The sequence below is a fragment of the Lagopus leucura genome, unplaced genomic scaffold (assembly GCF_019238085.1).
Source record: "Lagopus leucura isolate 7727_CA_CO unplaced genomic scaffold, USGS_WTPT01 Super-Scaffold_100033, whole genome shotgun sequence".
Lineage (NCBI taxonomy): Eukaryota > Metazoa > Chordata > Aves > Galliformes > Phasianidae > Lagopus > Lagopus leucura.
Window position 1 is genome coordinate 122,225 of NW_024962282.1, and position 13,917 is coordinate 136,141.

At 45.6% G+C, this 13,917-nt stretch overlaps 2 protein-coding genes across 3 annotated transcripts; both read left to right on the plus strand.

The window, feature by feature from the left end:
* Nucleotides 1-2,377: 2,377 nt before the first annotated feature.
* LOC122185934 (serum amyloid A protein-like) lies at nt 2,378-4,212 on the plus strand. Its single transcript, XM_042882158.1, has 4 exons — nt 2,378-2,501; nt 2,798-2,927; nt 3,653-3,791; nt 4,004-4,212. Exons 2-4 carry the CDS (start codon nt 2,825-2,827, stop codon nt 4,143-4,145), a joined length of 384 nt encoding a protein of 127 aa, XP_042738092.1. The 5' UTR covers nt 2,378-2,501; nt 2,798-2,824; the 3' UTR covers nt 4,146-4,212.
* A 153-nt stretch (nt 4,213-4,365) lies between these two features.
* Nucleotides 4,366-13,917, plus strand: SAAL1 (serum amyloid A like 1). 2 transcript variants are annotated; one of them, XM_042882123.1, is made up of 12 exons: nt 4,366-4,507; nt 4,699-4,812; nt 6,298-6,381; nt 6,991-7,070; nt 7,461-7,520; nt 7,788-7,903; nt 8,972-9,155; nt 9,243-9,325; nt 9,458-9,646; nt 10,668-10,864; nt 11,633-11,725; nt 12,272-13,917. In XM_042882123.1, exons 1-12 carry the CDS (start codon nt 4,394-4,396, stop codon nt 12,362-12,364), a joined length of 1,407 nt encoding a protein of 468 aa, XP_042738057.1. In that variant the 5' UTR covers nt 4,366-4,393; the 3' UTR covers nt 12,365-13,917. The 2 variants fall into 2 exon arrangements, with proteins under 2 accessions (XP_042738057.1, XP_042738058.1); XM_042882124.1 differs by having other exon boundaries at nt 4,699-4,788.

The following is a 13,917-nucleotide window of genomic DNA, read 5'->3' on the forward strand; positions in this document are numbered from 1 at the left end:
TCTGTGCTCCAGAAAGTTCCTTAGGTCAGTACTGTGGGCGCCTTCCAGGTCCCTGGACACAGTGACTTATGTTCTGCTGAGTTCTATCCAAGTTCAAAGGAATCATTTTCCAGCAGGGACTTGATTTAAATTAAAACTGAAGAGGAGACAGATGGGGCAGCTTGCAGCCAGCAGACAAGGAATTTAGGCTGATAGGTGCTGAAAGGTATTTAAGTCATCTGTAGGATTTAAACAGAATTGTAATAAAACAGCACTGCAGTCCCTACAGTAGCTAAGGTGTATGTTAGGTATGAGGTTCATGGATGGCACAGGCAAGTCTGCCTCATGGCTTTTGCAAAGTTTTCCTTTCTGCATTAGGATATAGATTCTCCTCATCTCAAGTTGTTCTATTCAGAGCTTATGTCCTTCTGCTCCAGGCCTGTCTCTGCAAAGTGTCTCTCACTCCTTTAAGTTTTTGTTTGGAGTCAGAGATGTCCAAGGAAAAGAAGATAGTTGCTGGTATTTTATTAGCCCTGTTTGTTACTGCACCTCTTTTACCTCATGCTCCAGCACTTCAGCCACTTACTAAGTGACAGAATGGTGAATGGGACAGCTACACATACTTGTTCTGCACAACATTTAAAGGAACTCTGTAGTTGTTAAATCACATATGAGACTGTGCAAAGGGAGGCATTCTGCATGTTCTGTCCAGAGCCTTCTGCAGAGGAATCGTGTTGGTTGTTGAACAAGGGAAGCAGGCGTCAAGCACTTTTTGACCTGGTGCAAACACAAATGGAGGATATTGGGTGCTCAAGGTGTGAACCACACCAACAGGGCTTGATGGTTAATGTGCTAATCTTACAGCTGAGCAGAGGTTTGGCTATATGGTTTTGAATTTCCCCTTCACTAAAACATTTGTTTCTGCATTACTCTCCTTCCTAGCCTGCTGGGACTCCACTGAGCCACTGTGGAAGTAGGATGGCTCATGCTCCTTAAGAGGAGTCTGTGGGAGCAAGCAAAGGAAGAATGAGCTTTCTCTGTAGCAGCATGAGAATGCACTGTTTTAAAGTGCTGCCAAGAAGGATATAGGAGCATGCAGTGGAGTTATGTTCTGTCATCTCGGATCCATCTTGTCACCCCAACACCTAGCAGTTCCTGCAGCATTTCTGGTAATGCCAGTGACCATTCCCTGTTGCGGTTTCATGCATTGGCTAGCTAAGGTCCACCGTGCTGCTCCCTTGTTCTGCATCCTCAGAAAGACAGAAGAAACTATGAAAAAAGCTCCTGGATTGAAGAAAGGACAGGGAGCTCACTCGGCCACTGTCACGGGGAGAACAGACTCAGTGCAAGGGAGATTAATGTAATTTATTGCCTATTGCTAGCAAACTAGAGCAGTGAGAACTAAAAAGCAAATTAAAATCGCCTTCCTACCTGCCTCCAACCCTCTTCTACCCTACTCCCTTTGAGCTGCACAGGGGAGCAGGGGCTGTGGACGATCCGTAACGCTTTGTCTCTGCTGCTCCTCCGTGGTTGCTCTTTGCCCCTGCTCCAACATGGGGTCCCTCCCACAGGATGCCATCCTTCCCAAACTGATCCTGCGTGGGCCTCCCACGGGCTGCAGCTCTTCAAGCACTGCTCCAAAATGGCTCAGTACCATGGGGTGTGGGTCCCCTAAGGGAGCAGTTACCCCAGCCCTCCTGTCCCACCGTGGGCTCCTTTCCACACACTGCTGCTCCTGCAGGGTCTCTCCATGGGCTGCAGGAGGACAGCCTGCTCTACTGCAGGCCTCTCCTGGGCTGCAGGGAATTTCTGATCTGTCCTGCACCTTCTGTCCTCCTCCTGCCCTGACTCTGGTGGCTGCAGGGCTGCTTCTCTCACATTTCTCACTCTCCTCTCCCAGTTGATTTTGTGCAGCTTTTTTTCCCTTCCTTCAGTCTGCTCTCCCAGAGGCATGCTCAGTGTCACTCATGGTTCAGCTCTGCCCAGCAGCAAGTTCCGTTTGGAGCAGCTGGAGTTGGCTTTAATCTGACATGCGGCAGCTACTCACAGAAGCCATCCCTATAGCCCCCTAATACCAAAACCTGGCCATACAAACCAAGCCTGTATGCTCGTGCAAAGGCACAGACCCAATCTTGTACTTCAAGATGAAGGCAGATAATCAGGCAGCTTCTCCTCTGAGCTCACTCTAGCATAAGAGCCAAAAAACTGAAGTCAGCCACAACATTTCAAACACTTCAGTCTTTGTGGAAGTTTCTCAATCTGCTTGCTATGAAGAGCAAATTTCCTGTGAAAACAAAGTACTGTACACTTTACAAAAAATTGTGTAACAGATTCATGAACTTTTAGACAGGACAAGGGCAATTCTGTGTTGAAAGTGGGCTGGTACTGGGAAATTCCCAGCCCTGGGTATCCTTTTCAATTTCCTCTTTTCTGGGCTTTAAATCCCTTATAAATACCCTTTCTGAAAGCAGACAAAACGGGCTTCACTTCACCTGGCCTCCTGGCTTTGCCTTTCTGCAGTGGTGAGTGATACTCTGAATTTATGTGATGCATGCACTGTTTTTGGTATTTGGGAACAGGACTGATGTTTTAGCATGTGGGACTTCTCTGCTCTCATGGAAGAAGCAGCAGGGAATGCTAAAATGCAGATTTCTCCTGTGTGTCTGCCTTTGTTGACGAGTCCTATGCTGAGCTCTTAGGCAGGCTCTGGGGTGGCTGCGTGAATGCTCCTGCAGCTGCCTGGGCACAGCTTTGGATGTGATGAATGAAATCTCTAAGAGGTGCTCTAGAACTGCTAATCTCTCTTAATTTCTTACAGCTCTGTGTCAGGTTTGGGCAGGGAACCATGAGGCTCTGTATCTTCTTCGTGTTGCTCTCCATTGTTCTATATGCAAGTGCTGACAACCCATTCTCCAGGGGTTTCAAGTTTATGAAGGATGCAGCTGGAGGTAAGTTGTTCCATCACCACTGGTCTTCCTCTCAGGACCCAATCCCTGAGCACAGGCTATGTGCAGTCCTCCAGTCAAGGAGGTCTGTAGCTCCACATAAGGGACCCTGTTGGTCTCTGCTTTTGGGAGAGGACCTTGATCAGCCTCCACAGGCCCTTTCAGTTGGCATCTCCCACTGGAAGGCCCATTTGGACAAGTGCCTCTGTGTTCCTTGGGTCTTTCCAAGCACAGCACAAAGAATATGGCAGGCCTGGGCTCAAGCTCAGGGACACCCCTGCATCCGAAAAAGGATTGCAGGAATAGGCACGTGCTCATGGAGCGCTTTTTGTGGACCAAGTGGGTGCACAAACCCTCTACTGCTAAAGTCTCAGAATAAAGCTGGTCCCTTCTCTAATGCACACTACAAATCTAAACTGTCACTGCCAGCTTGCTTTGAGACAGAACTCCTCCAGCCCTTGAAGCATCAGAGCCAAGCAAAGCCTCCTCCATGTCTTCATGAAATTCTCTGCAAGGAGTCCCTTTTCTTCTGCTTTGCTAACCTTCCCTCCTTTAGTAGAGGTTGATTAGAGAGGTTTTTCTGTGGAGTCCCTGGGACACATGGGGATCCCTGGGGACACGTGGGGCTTTCTGGCCCAGCAGCAGCCACGGGCTTCTGGCTGAAACGGTTGCTTGGCTGCTGCTGGAACGGGACATCAAAGTTGATGTCACCTCGTTCTGTCCTCCAGGCACACAGGATATGTGGAGAGCATACCGGGACATGCGTGACGCAAACTACATTGGTGCTGACAAGTATTTCCACGCTCGTGGCAATTACGATGCTGCCCGGCGAGGACCCGGTGGTGCTTGGGCAGCCAAAGCGATCAGGTAACGGCATCCATCTCGTTAACAGGGAGTAAGTAGGGATCCAGGCGCCCCAGTCGGAGCGAAATCCTTCTCGGTACACACAAAGCTCTGCATCCAGAAGGGGAATGGAGGGAATGTTGTTCCAGGAGGGAGGGAGCCGGCACGGGGCAGGACCGTGGCTGGCAGCAGGGTGCCGGCGGGGTGCCGGCGGTTCAGGCGTGCTGTCCTTGCAGCGATGCCCGGGAGCTCTGGCAGAGCGGTATAAGCGGCAGAGGCGCGGAGGACACCCGGCTCGACCAAGAGGCCAACGAATGGGGCAGAAGAGGCGGTGATCCCAACCGCTACAGGCCCGCAGGCCTTCCCAAGAAATACTGAACTTGCTCCGTTCCCCTGTTCCCCCTCCCTTGTGCAGACCAATAAAGAAGCTGCTGCGTTTCCAGGACTCGCTGTCATCTGCTTTATCTTGCGTTCGAGCGTCTTCTCCGGGGACGGGAGGGAGGCGAGGTGGACTCGGAGCCCCGGCCGGCAGGTGGCGCTGTGGGGGCGCCGTGGGGCGCCGTGAGCGCAGGCGCCGCTCTGGCCGCCGTCTCGTTGGTGCCGGTGAGGCGGCGGGGCCTGGCGCCATGGATCGCAACCCATCGCCGCCCTCCAGCGAGGCGGAGGAGGAGGGCGACGCGGTGGGCAGCACGGTGTACAGCAAGCATTGGCTCTTCAGCATCCTCACGCGCCTCATCGAGGTGCGGAGCGTGGGGCGGGGCGAGGGTTGAGGCGCGCGGCTCCGGAGTGGGCAGCGCGTGAGGGCCGTGAGCGGGCCCGCTGCCGTGACCGGGAGCCGTCAGCCCGCTGCGAGGGCGGGACACGCCGCTCCTTGGGCTTCTGGCGGTTCTTCGTCCTTCTCGTGGCCTTTAATCCCCCGCCCCCCTTCCAGCTCATCAGCCCCGAGAAATCCGAGCCCAGCGGGAACCCCGAGGGGATCCAGACGGAGCTGGATGAGGAGATGGAGAACGACATCTGCAAGGTGTGGGACATGTCCATGGATGAGGTAGGAGCTGGGCGGTGCGGTCGCACTTCTGCCGTGTTACCGCTGCCCTTAGTTTTATCCGTCTGAAGTCTTGTGGGAAAGAGTTGAGTGGAGGTGCGGGCTGAAGGTGTTTCAGGCGGTTCCGCCCCTCTGCTTCGGCTGGCAGCGTCCTCGGTGTCTCCCAGCAGAGCAGGTGAGGTGCCCGGCACCGAGGAAACAACGCAACACCTTTGTTGGTAGGAATTCAGAACCCGTGTCAGAATGATGCATGCTGTGAACTTTCGAATGTTCTTGCATATTTCATAGTTGTGAATGACAAGTATGCTATGAGATAAAAAAGAGAACATGGTGGTTTATTATTGTTAATGCAGCAAGTAGGAAAAAAATATTTTGAGGATGAAAGATATAAAATCAGAGACAGGAATGGTATAACAATAAAAAGTTTACTGAGAATACTGTAGGGCAGGAAAATAAATAGTGCTTATAATCCAGGAGGCGATGCCGTTTCTTTTCTTGTGTGTTAAGATTTCTGCCCGTCTGACCTGTCTCATTGCCTCATTGCCTTAAGCTGTGGAGACACAAATGCTTTTCAGGGCTTTAGTGTATGCCAAATCAAAGATACTCCAATTGTAGAAGTGGATGAAGTGTAATAGGAGATGGGAAGGAACAGAGGGGAGACCTGTGCTGATTCTCCTTCCCAAGAACCAGATTATGTAAACTCTCCTTCCAGGGTCTGGCGCAGTTGGGACTGTTTGTCTAAAATTTACTGCAACTTCTTGTATGTTTTCTGCATTGAATAATTCAGAGTCACTAAGATTAATCCCTAGCATTTTAGTATCTTGCAAAATGTTCTTCCATGGTACTGTACAAACAGGAGGGGAATCAACTCTTTGAAAGGGTAGAAAACTGCAGAACAAGGGGAAATGGTTTTAAGTTGAGGGAGGGAAGATTAAGGTTGGATGTTAGGGGGAAGTTCTTTACAGAGAGAGTGGTGAGGTGCTGGAACAGGCTGCCCACAGAGGTTGTGGATGCCCCGTCCCTGGAGGTGTTTGAGGCCAGATTGGATGGGGCCCTGGGCAGCCTGGTCTAGTATTGAATGTAAAGGTTGGTGGCCCTGTGTGTGGCAGGGGGGTTGGAGATTCATGATCCTTGAGGTCCCTTCCAACCCTGGCCATTCTGTGATTCTGTGAGGAGACTCAGTGCTCTCTTCAGATAGAACAAATGCTTTGTGTGCTTCTGAGCCCAGCAGCAATATGGAAAAGCCTTCTGTCAGTCCTGGCTTCTGGCCCCCTACTGTGATCTGCCTGAGCTGCCCTCCAGGCGTCCCTCGCATTGTGCCTTGGCTCAGCTGGCAGCAGCAGGGCTTATTCACACAATGAGATAAATGCCTCATTTTTTGTAGCGAGTCATTGATGCAGTCATTGATCTGTGAGAAAAGGTTCGATTTGTGTTCTGAAATTGTAAAATGGGTAGGTTCATTTGCTCTGTCCTTCTTTTTCTCTGCAGGACGTTGCTTTGTTTCTTCAGGAGTTCAATGCCCCCGATATATTCATGGGAGTTTTTGCCAAATCCAAATGTCCTCGTCTGACTGTAAGTATGGGCTGTCAAAAACTGGCCTGTACTAATAGTAACAGCAGACACCTCTGTGCCAGCATTCCTAAACAGCTCCCACCTCCCACTGCGCTTTTGAAGAACGAGGAGAAAACACAATTTAATTTTAGGATGCTTTTTAGCACAGTGTCTTCAATATGGTCCAGTTAGCAGCTATTTTAGTGATGATGAAGCTGATACACATCATTACTAATGGTATCAAACCTATTATATGGCTCATCTGTAGAGGGGGAAATAAGAGTATATTGTTGTCCCTAGGGCTCTGTTATTGCTTTGATAATAGCAATGCTAGTCTAACTTCCAAACAATGTATATGTGCCTTGCAAGCGAACTTCTATTTCAAGGTATATTTGCTTTTATGAAGTGCCTGAACTGTGCTAAATATCTGAACAGTACTTGTTGTGTACTTCAGTCTAGCCTAACAACGTCCCTTAGGAAATCTGTACCTATCTAGACATTGCTAAGTCAGAAGTATTTGAAAACCAAACTGGAAAGCAGCTTTGAACCTTTCTTATGTCTTATGGCTGTGGAAATAAAATTGTGAACTGTGTTGCAGATATTTCACTGTACTGTGCATTGATTTTTCAGGAGATCTGTGTGGGAATACTGGGCAATATGGCCTGTTTCCAAGACATATGCATGTCCATTAGTAAAGATGAGAATCTCGGGTAGGTGTGTGTGTACTTTATACAAGCTAAGTACTGCTTTTATGAGCTCTCACATTGTATACTACAAAAGGAACTAAATTTCCTTGCACTGCCTTTGTTCACACATCTTTGGCAAACCCTTAGCGGTTGGAAAGTGTTCAGTGAAGATGAAATGAATGCTCACTTGATGTTATTGATGTAATGTTTTATAGCCACTTGTCCAACTCTTGCATTTTCAATCTCTGAGCCTGGCAATCTTGAAGCACCGGTGATGCATGCATTGTAAGGAAGAGCTAGTTTTAATCATAGTGCACTGCTGCAGCTATGAAATTAAGTTTGGAATGTATGTTTTTAAAAAGGCATTAGAAGTTTTTTTTCTTAATATTTTTATCTTGGATTTTCTACTTAAAGCCAGGTGTTACTGCAACGTTTGTGTGATTCAGACTCTCCAACTCTCCTGGAAACAAGCAGGTAGGACATCTCAGAAATTAACATATCCTTAGTGTAATTCTGCTCTGTTCTGAGGTCCTGGGAAAAAGATTGGCAAGCGGGCTCATAATTTTAATGTCTTCCCATCCTATCCTTTTGTCATTTCCACTTTATTCTGGAATTGATTTTCTGTGGCTCGGTTCCTGTCTTCTGTCACTTCATGCTTGTTATGTTGGATTTACACTTGTACAGCTAAGATCAGTGATCTGGCTTCTGATCTGTTACAATCTGTGGGCAATTTCTGCCTAGGCTGTTGCTGACTTGCCTCTCCCAACCTGAGGTGGCCAACGTTTGGGTTGAGAGGATCCGAGACAGCCCTTCAGTGTATGACTGTGTTTGCTTTATCATGTCAAGCTCTACAAATGGTGAGTTGCCACTGAGAATGAATGTTTTGCATTCATGTTTTGCAGAAAAGATAAGAACTGCACTATGCAATTACAAAGCCACATGTTTTCATTTGGGAGTACGAGATATCTTCATCTTTAAAGGAAGCCTCCTGAATTCGAAAGACACCAACATAAATCTGTCCCTCCTTTGCAGGATTTATAATTACACATATATAAACTGAATCACAGAATGGCCAGGGTTGGAAGGGACCTCAAGGATTGTGAATCTCCAACCCCCCTGCCACACACAGGGCCACCAACCTCCCCATTTAATGCTAGACCAGGCTGCCCAGGGCCCCATCCAACCTGACCTTGAACATTTCCAGGGACGGGGCATCCACAACCTCTGTGGGCAGCCTGTTCCAGCACTTCACCACTCTCTCTGTAAAGAATTTCACCCTGACATCCAACCTAAATCTTCCCTCCCTCAACTTAAAACCATTTCCCCTTGTCCTGCAGTTATCAACCCTTTCAAAGAGTTGATTCCCCTCCTATTTGTAGGCTCCCTTTAGGTACTGGAAGGCTGCAATGAGGTCACCCTGCAGCCTTCTTGTGCATGTACAGGACTCCAGCTAATTTAGCTTTTAGAATTTGAAAAATGCCAACTTCATGTTGTTTTTTTGTTTGTTTTTGATGACTCAGAAGTCATGCTTGTTCCCACTGGAATCCCAGATCTACTCGAGTAAAATGGAGGTGAGCAGGCAAAAAATACATTTTTAGGGACAAATTTTGTCATGTTTTATGTCAGAATCAGAGGTTTTGACTTCTCAGAAACCTGAAGTCCCTTTACCAAAAAAAGATCCTACTTTATAAATGGCATGATGGGGTATAATGTATCAGTGGGCTTTCCAGCAGTCCCTATCTATCAAGCTTTTCACCTCATTTGTGCCACAAAAAGCACATGAGCATAGCAACCCTTAGGAGATAATGAATGAAACAGATGTATTTCTGCACTTAATTTATTTGGATACTTTTGTGTGTTAGCATTTTGTGAACTAATTTCTGCTCTTTATTTGCTTGATTTTTGGTTTCTTCTTTTTTGTGCAGTTGAATTGCTGGTAAAAGTGGGCGAAGTGGTGGACAAACTCTTTGATCTGGATGAGGAGGTGATGTTAAACTGGATTAAAAGTGGCACTTGTCAGCCTGTGGGACCATCTACAGATGACTCCCCTGAAGAGCTTCCAGACTTTAAAATTGTGCCTTGTATACTTGAAGCAGCCAAACAAGTCCGGTATGTGAGAGTTCTGTCTGGATTTGTAACCCTGTGTGTTAGCTTGGTAATCTAATCTGGCTTTGTTTCTTCTTTTGTTCTATGTAGCTCAGATAGCCCAGAAGGACTTGATGTTTATATGCATATCTTGCAGCTCCTCACTACAGTGGATGAGGGCATACAGGCTATTGGTAAGACACTTGAATTGCTGCATATCATGGGACTAAGAATGCAAGTAACTTCCAGCTCATCAGATGTTGAGTGAGAAGAAAAACAGCGTGCCCAGATTAAATCTGATGGGTTCTCTTTGTTTCTTTTTCAAGTGCAGGCTCCTGATGGAGGAAAAGAGACCTGGACTTTACTTTATGACCTCATTTGCCACGAGCTCTGCCAGCCGGATGATCCGCCAATCATTGTGCAGGAGCAGAAGACTGTATTGGCCTCTGTTCTGTCCGTGCTGTCTGCCATATTTGCTTCACAGACAGAACAGGAATACATCAAGATGAGGAAAAGCAAGTCATGCGTTTTTGTTGTTGTTCCTTTTGCTATTTTAATGCTGTTACAGTTGACCCGATGGAGTGAAAGATGGTTAATTAATTGCTGTTTAGTAATAGGTCAGTTCAGAACGCGTAACTCAGATGCATGTTTGAATACAGTAAGGCTTCTCAGTGGCAAATCTGAAATTCACAGGTAGCTCAAAATTCAGGTCCTGGATACCTCTGAACAGTTGGGGCATTAGAATCCTGTACATTCTCTTCAGCCTTCTCCACTGGCCAAGTGCATGAGAATTGCAGAATTTGTCTTTGCTAAAATAAGAGGTCTTGCTAGTCTTTTTTCTCAAGAGGGGGAAATTCTGTACTTGAATCCATTTAATCACTTGTAACTTTTCAGTCCATCGAGAAGTCTTTAGAATTAAAAGGCTTCTTAGGGAATGTGAGTCAGCATCACCTGTAGCAGAAAGAGGTTTTGCCAGTTTTGTTTATCAAATGGGATTATCATGGTGCAAATTTAACATACAAGCTTCTTTCTTTCCCTTCTAAAGGTGCTAAGTGAGGTCTGGCTGTCATTAGGTTTGCTTGTAGTTTGGTACAGCAGAGAGATGAAAGACATAAGAGAATGGCGCAGAGGGCTCCAGTCCTCACCATCCCTGCTACTTCTGCAGACAGACCTACACAGAGAGTGTTCTCAGGAGCTCAGAAGTGGGTTTGGTACACTATTGCTCACAGGGCTCTAGAAATAATTAGGCTTGCTTTAGGTTACCGTAGAGAAACACTTTCTTCTATTCCCTACCATTACTGTAAAATGCTAATAGATCCAGGTTAGCTTGCAGTAAAGAATGACTTGGATTTTAAGTTGTTCCACTTGTTTTTTTTTTTTGAAACAACGTTTGATTAAAAGCCATAACAATGTCAGAATACACATTCCTATGGCCTTTCTGTAAAATCTTCCCATCTGCCTCAGAATTGAAATTCCTTGAAAGAATTAGGAAAAAAATTAGTGTTAAACTTTCCCTTTTTTGTTCTCTTATATTAGATATGCCTCTGATTGGGAGCTTGATTCGTATCTTACAATACATGGAGGGCTGTGGGAAGAGATCTGTTGATAACTCAAAGGAATCTGAACAAGAAGAAACTGGAAAGGCTGAACTAAAGGAGGAAGATTTTCATTTGAAAATTTTGAAGGATATTTGTTGTGAATTACTTTCCAATATGTTTCAAGAACTGACCAAGGTAAGAATCATTTAAGTTCTGCTGATAGATAGAGAAGGCTCCTGGGAGACTTCTTTGTGGCCTTCTAATACTTGAAGGGAGCATATAAACAGGAGGGGGAGCAGCTGTTTGCAAGGGTGGATAGAGATAGGACAAGGGGGAATGGTCTTAAACTGAGACAGGGGAGGTTTAGGTTAGATTTTAGGAGGAAGTTTTTCACACAGAGGGTGCTGAGGCACTGGAACAGGTTGCCAAGGAGGCTGTGGATGCCCCATCCCTGGAGGCATTCAAGGCCAGGCTGGATGTGGCTCTGGGCAGCCTGGTCTGCTGGTTGGCGACCCTGCACATAGCAGGGGGTTGGAACTGGATGAGCATTGTGGTCCTTTTCAACCCAGGCCATTCTGTGATTCTATGATTCTGTTTTAATGGGACGTTTTTCTGAGCAAGTGAAACGGCATTCTGGAAGTTCATTAGAGAACTGATCAGAAAGTCTGTAATGTGTGTCAGATAGCAGAGACACGTGTTTTCTGAGGGGTGTGCCTTTGGGCCAAGACTTCTTTACTATAGGAGCCTTCATTCAGAAGAAGGGACTTGTGTAAGGTGTGAGTTTTCACACCTTATTGTATTAATGTTTGGTACTCTCAGAACTCTTCAAGTTGTACTTGCTTGTGGTTGTTTCACTTGTTCTGTGAATAAAGTACATCCTTAAGCCACTGTGTACACAGCTGTGTGTTTTTCTTTGACAGCCACTCAGGATATACTAGTTACACTTCTCATTTAATTTTCTAGGAAAATACATTAGAAGGACTAAACCAGGGACATCTAAATGAACAGATGTGTTCCTGTGCGTTCCAGAACCTCTTGCCCCTGTATTTCACATCAGTGAGTATATGGTAAAGCATATAAGATAGCTTAAAAAATACTGCTCTTGGAAGTCCTTTGAGGATCAGGTGTAGAACAGAGGTTGGACAGGATTGCTCAGGCACAGGTAATGCACCACTTCAGGCAGTCTCATCCTCTATCTTATGGCTTTCTTCAGCCAGAGCTTTGCCTAGGTCGCCAGCTAGGCAAAGGGTCAAACTGTGCTGGAATGAAAGAAGGACTGCAAAGGTCTGCCTGCTGGGAATCTGCCCTGGATATTCTTACAGAATAATCATAATGTTTGGTATTGTTTTCATGTAGGAAACTTCTCTTTATCTACTTTTAAACAATAAAATAACAGCCAACTGAAGCTGTGGAACTGAGGAGGGAAGGCATTTGCAATGGAACATTTGTTCATTTTTCTTTATAATAGCTACTGCTGGCTGCTGTTGGTAGGAAGATACAGAAGTAGAAAGACTCTTAAACCTAATATGAGAGTTGTGGTCCATGCAAGTGGGCTTCTTCTTATTCTTTTGTGTACATTTGTGCTTGCAATTGTATTTCCAGGTGGAGAGCTTCCTGGAAGTCCTGCGTGAGGCTGATGGAACACTTGCTGAAAATCTAGAAAAACGTTTCCCAAGCCTGAAGGTCCCCACCTAAAAGAGAACATGAAATACTTTTCCTTTTTTGGAAGGAAGATTTTTTTTGACTGTTTGTTACAGTGTTTCAGAAATCAGTTTTTCAGTACATGTGGAAGAATGGGGCAACTTCCTTACCAGCAGGTGGCTTTTAAGAAATGTAGCCCTGATTGAGTAAGGTATTACCTGGTCTGCATGGTGAAGGAAATTACTTGGAGTTTGGTTCTGCATCTTCCATCCTGTTTGCTCTGGTGACGAAAGACTGTTCACTTCTTGTTGCTCCTGTGCAAAATAGTGTTGTTTGAATAACTCTTGGTCCTGTGCTTTTCAAGTTACGTTGAATCAGCAAAATGAATTAAACACACTGAGTTGTTCCTGACGTGATGCTGGCATTTTCCAAGTTGCTGCTGGCAGCAGAAAAATGAACTAATGGGAAATCTCAGATGTCTTTTGGCCGAGCGTTTTCATGCACCTGATGAAAATAGAGTTAAATTACACAGCAAAGAGTTGTTTTTTCTTCTTACAACAGTACCTTGAACAGCTATAGTAACAAATGTTTCATCCTGCACCTTCAGAATCTTTGTGTCTAATACTGAAGCCTCTTTTGCACTGCAGCGCTGAGTCCTGACATGCAGGCCCCATGCATTTCAAAGGATTGAGAATGTGCTTTCCAAAGATGTGTGCTGCAGCTTCCAGCCACAGCAGCCAGTTACCTGGAGTTAATGATGTAGGTTTGGTTTAATCCTTGGCATACTTGCCAACTTTTTGCTTTTTGAAAGCGATCTGTACTTCATTTTGGGAAGACAACACCTATCACGGTTCTTTCCTTGTTTGTGTGTTTTATGAGTCCTCTGAGAAGGACATCAGAAATGCCTTGTGAGCCTGGCTTTTCAAGGAGTTAAGGTGTTAGATCACTTGCAGTCAGTGAATTCAGTGTACAGAGTCTTCTAAGAACCATGCTTTTAATTACTTTCTCTTTAAACTGCGTTTCCTTTTCACATTCCTGCATGCAGAGCAGCTAACATTCTGTGTCTGCGTGAGCAGCACATCAGCTTCAGGTGTTTCAGTAAATAGGAGGAGAAAACAATTGGTCTTCATCAGATTTGGGGTGTAAAGAGAACTAGAAACCAGAGCATAGAGAATAACAGTACCACTGTACACACGTTACCCAACACTTCAGGTTTTTATAGGCTTTTAAGTATTGTGCTGGGCCATGTTTTGTTTGCCCCAAGTTTCACGTACATGTGGCAAATACAGTATCTGTGTATGCATATGGACTTGTCATCCAAACTTCAAGTTTTAAAAAAGAAAAAAAAAAAAGCAAAAAGCACATTTCAGTCTTTTCTTTGGACCGCCAGCAACTTCTGAATTGTTGGTGTGGGGTTTGGAGTTAAAGAGTCTGATTTGTGTTACCAAAAAGAAGTGCAGTGGTTTCTATGAATTTTTGTATGCTGTGTTTATTGGAGAAAACTGGTAACTGTGAATAGGATGACAACATTTTTCATACTACTTTGACAGTTTTGGGATATTTTCTTAAACCTTCAGATTTGTAATAAAGTTTCTTTTTTAAAAAAA

Excerpts from the sequence above, each read along its gene's own strand:
- LOC122185934 (XM_042882158.1), top strand. The coding sequence starts at position 2,825 with ATGAGGCTCTGTATCTTCTTCGTGTTGCTCTCCATTGTTCTATATGCA. Across the intron at positions 2,928-3,652 it reads TATGAAGGATGCAGCTGGAG|GCACACAGGATATGTGGAGA; the intron begins GTAAGTTGTTCC and ends TCTGTCCTCCAG. Across the intron at positions 3,792-4,003 it reads TGGGCAGCCAAAGCGATCAG|CGATGCCCGGGAGCTCTGGC; the intron begins GTAACGGCATCC and ends CTGTCCTTGCAG.
- SAAL1 (XM_042882123.1), top strand. The coding sequence starts at position 4,394 with ATGGATCGCAACCCATCGCCGCCCTCCAGCGAGGCGGAGGAGGAGGGC. Across the intron at positions 9,647-10,667 it reads ATACATCAAGATGAGGAAAA|ATATGCCTCTGATTGGGAGC; the intron begins GCAAGTCATGCG and ends CTCTTATATTAG. Across the intron at positions 10,865-11,632 it reads TGTTTCAAGAACTGACCAAG|GAAAATACATTAGAAGGACT; the intron begins GTAAGAATCATT and ends TTAATTTTCTAG.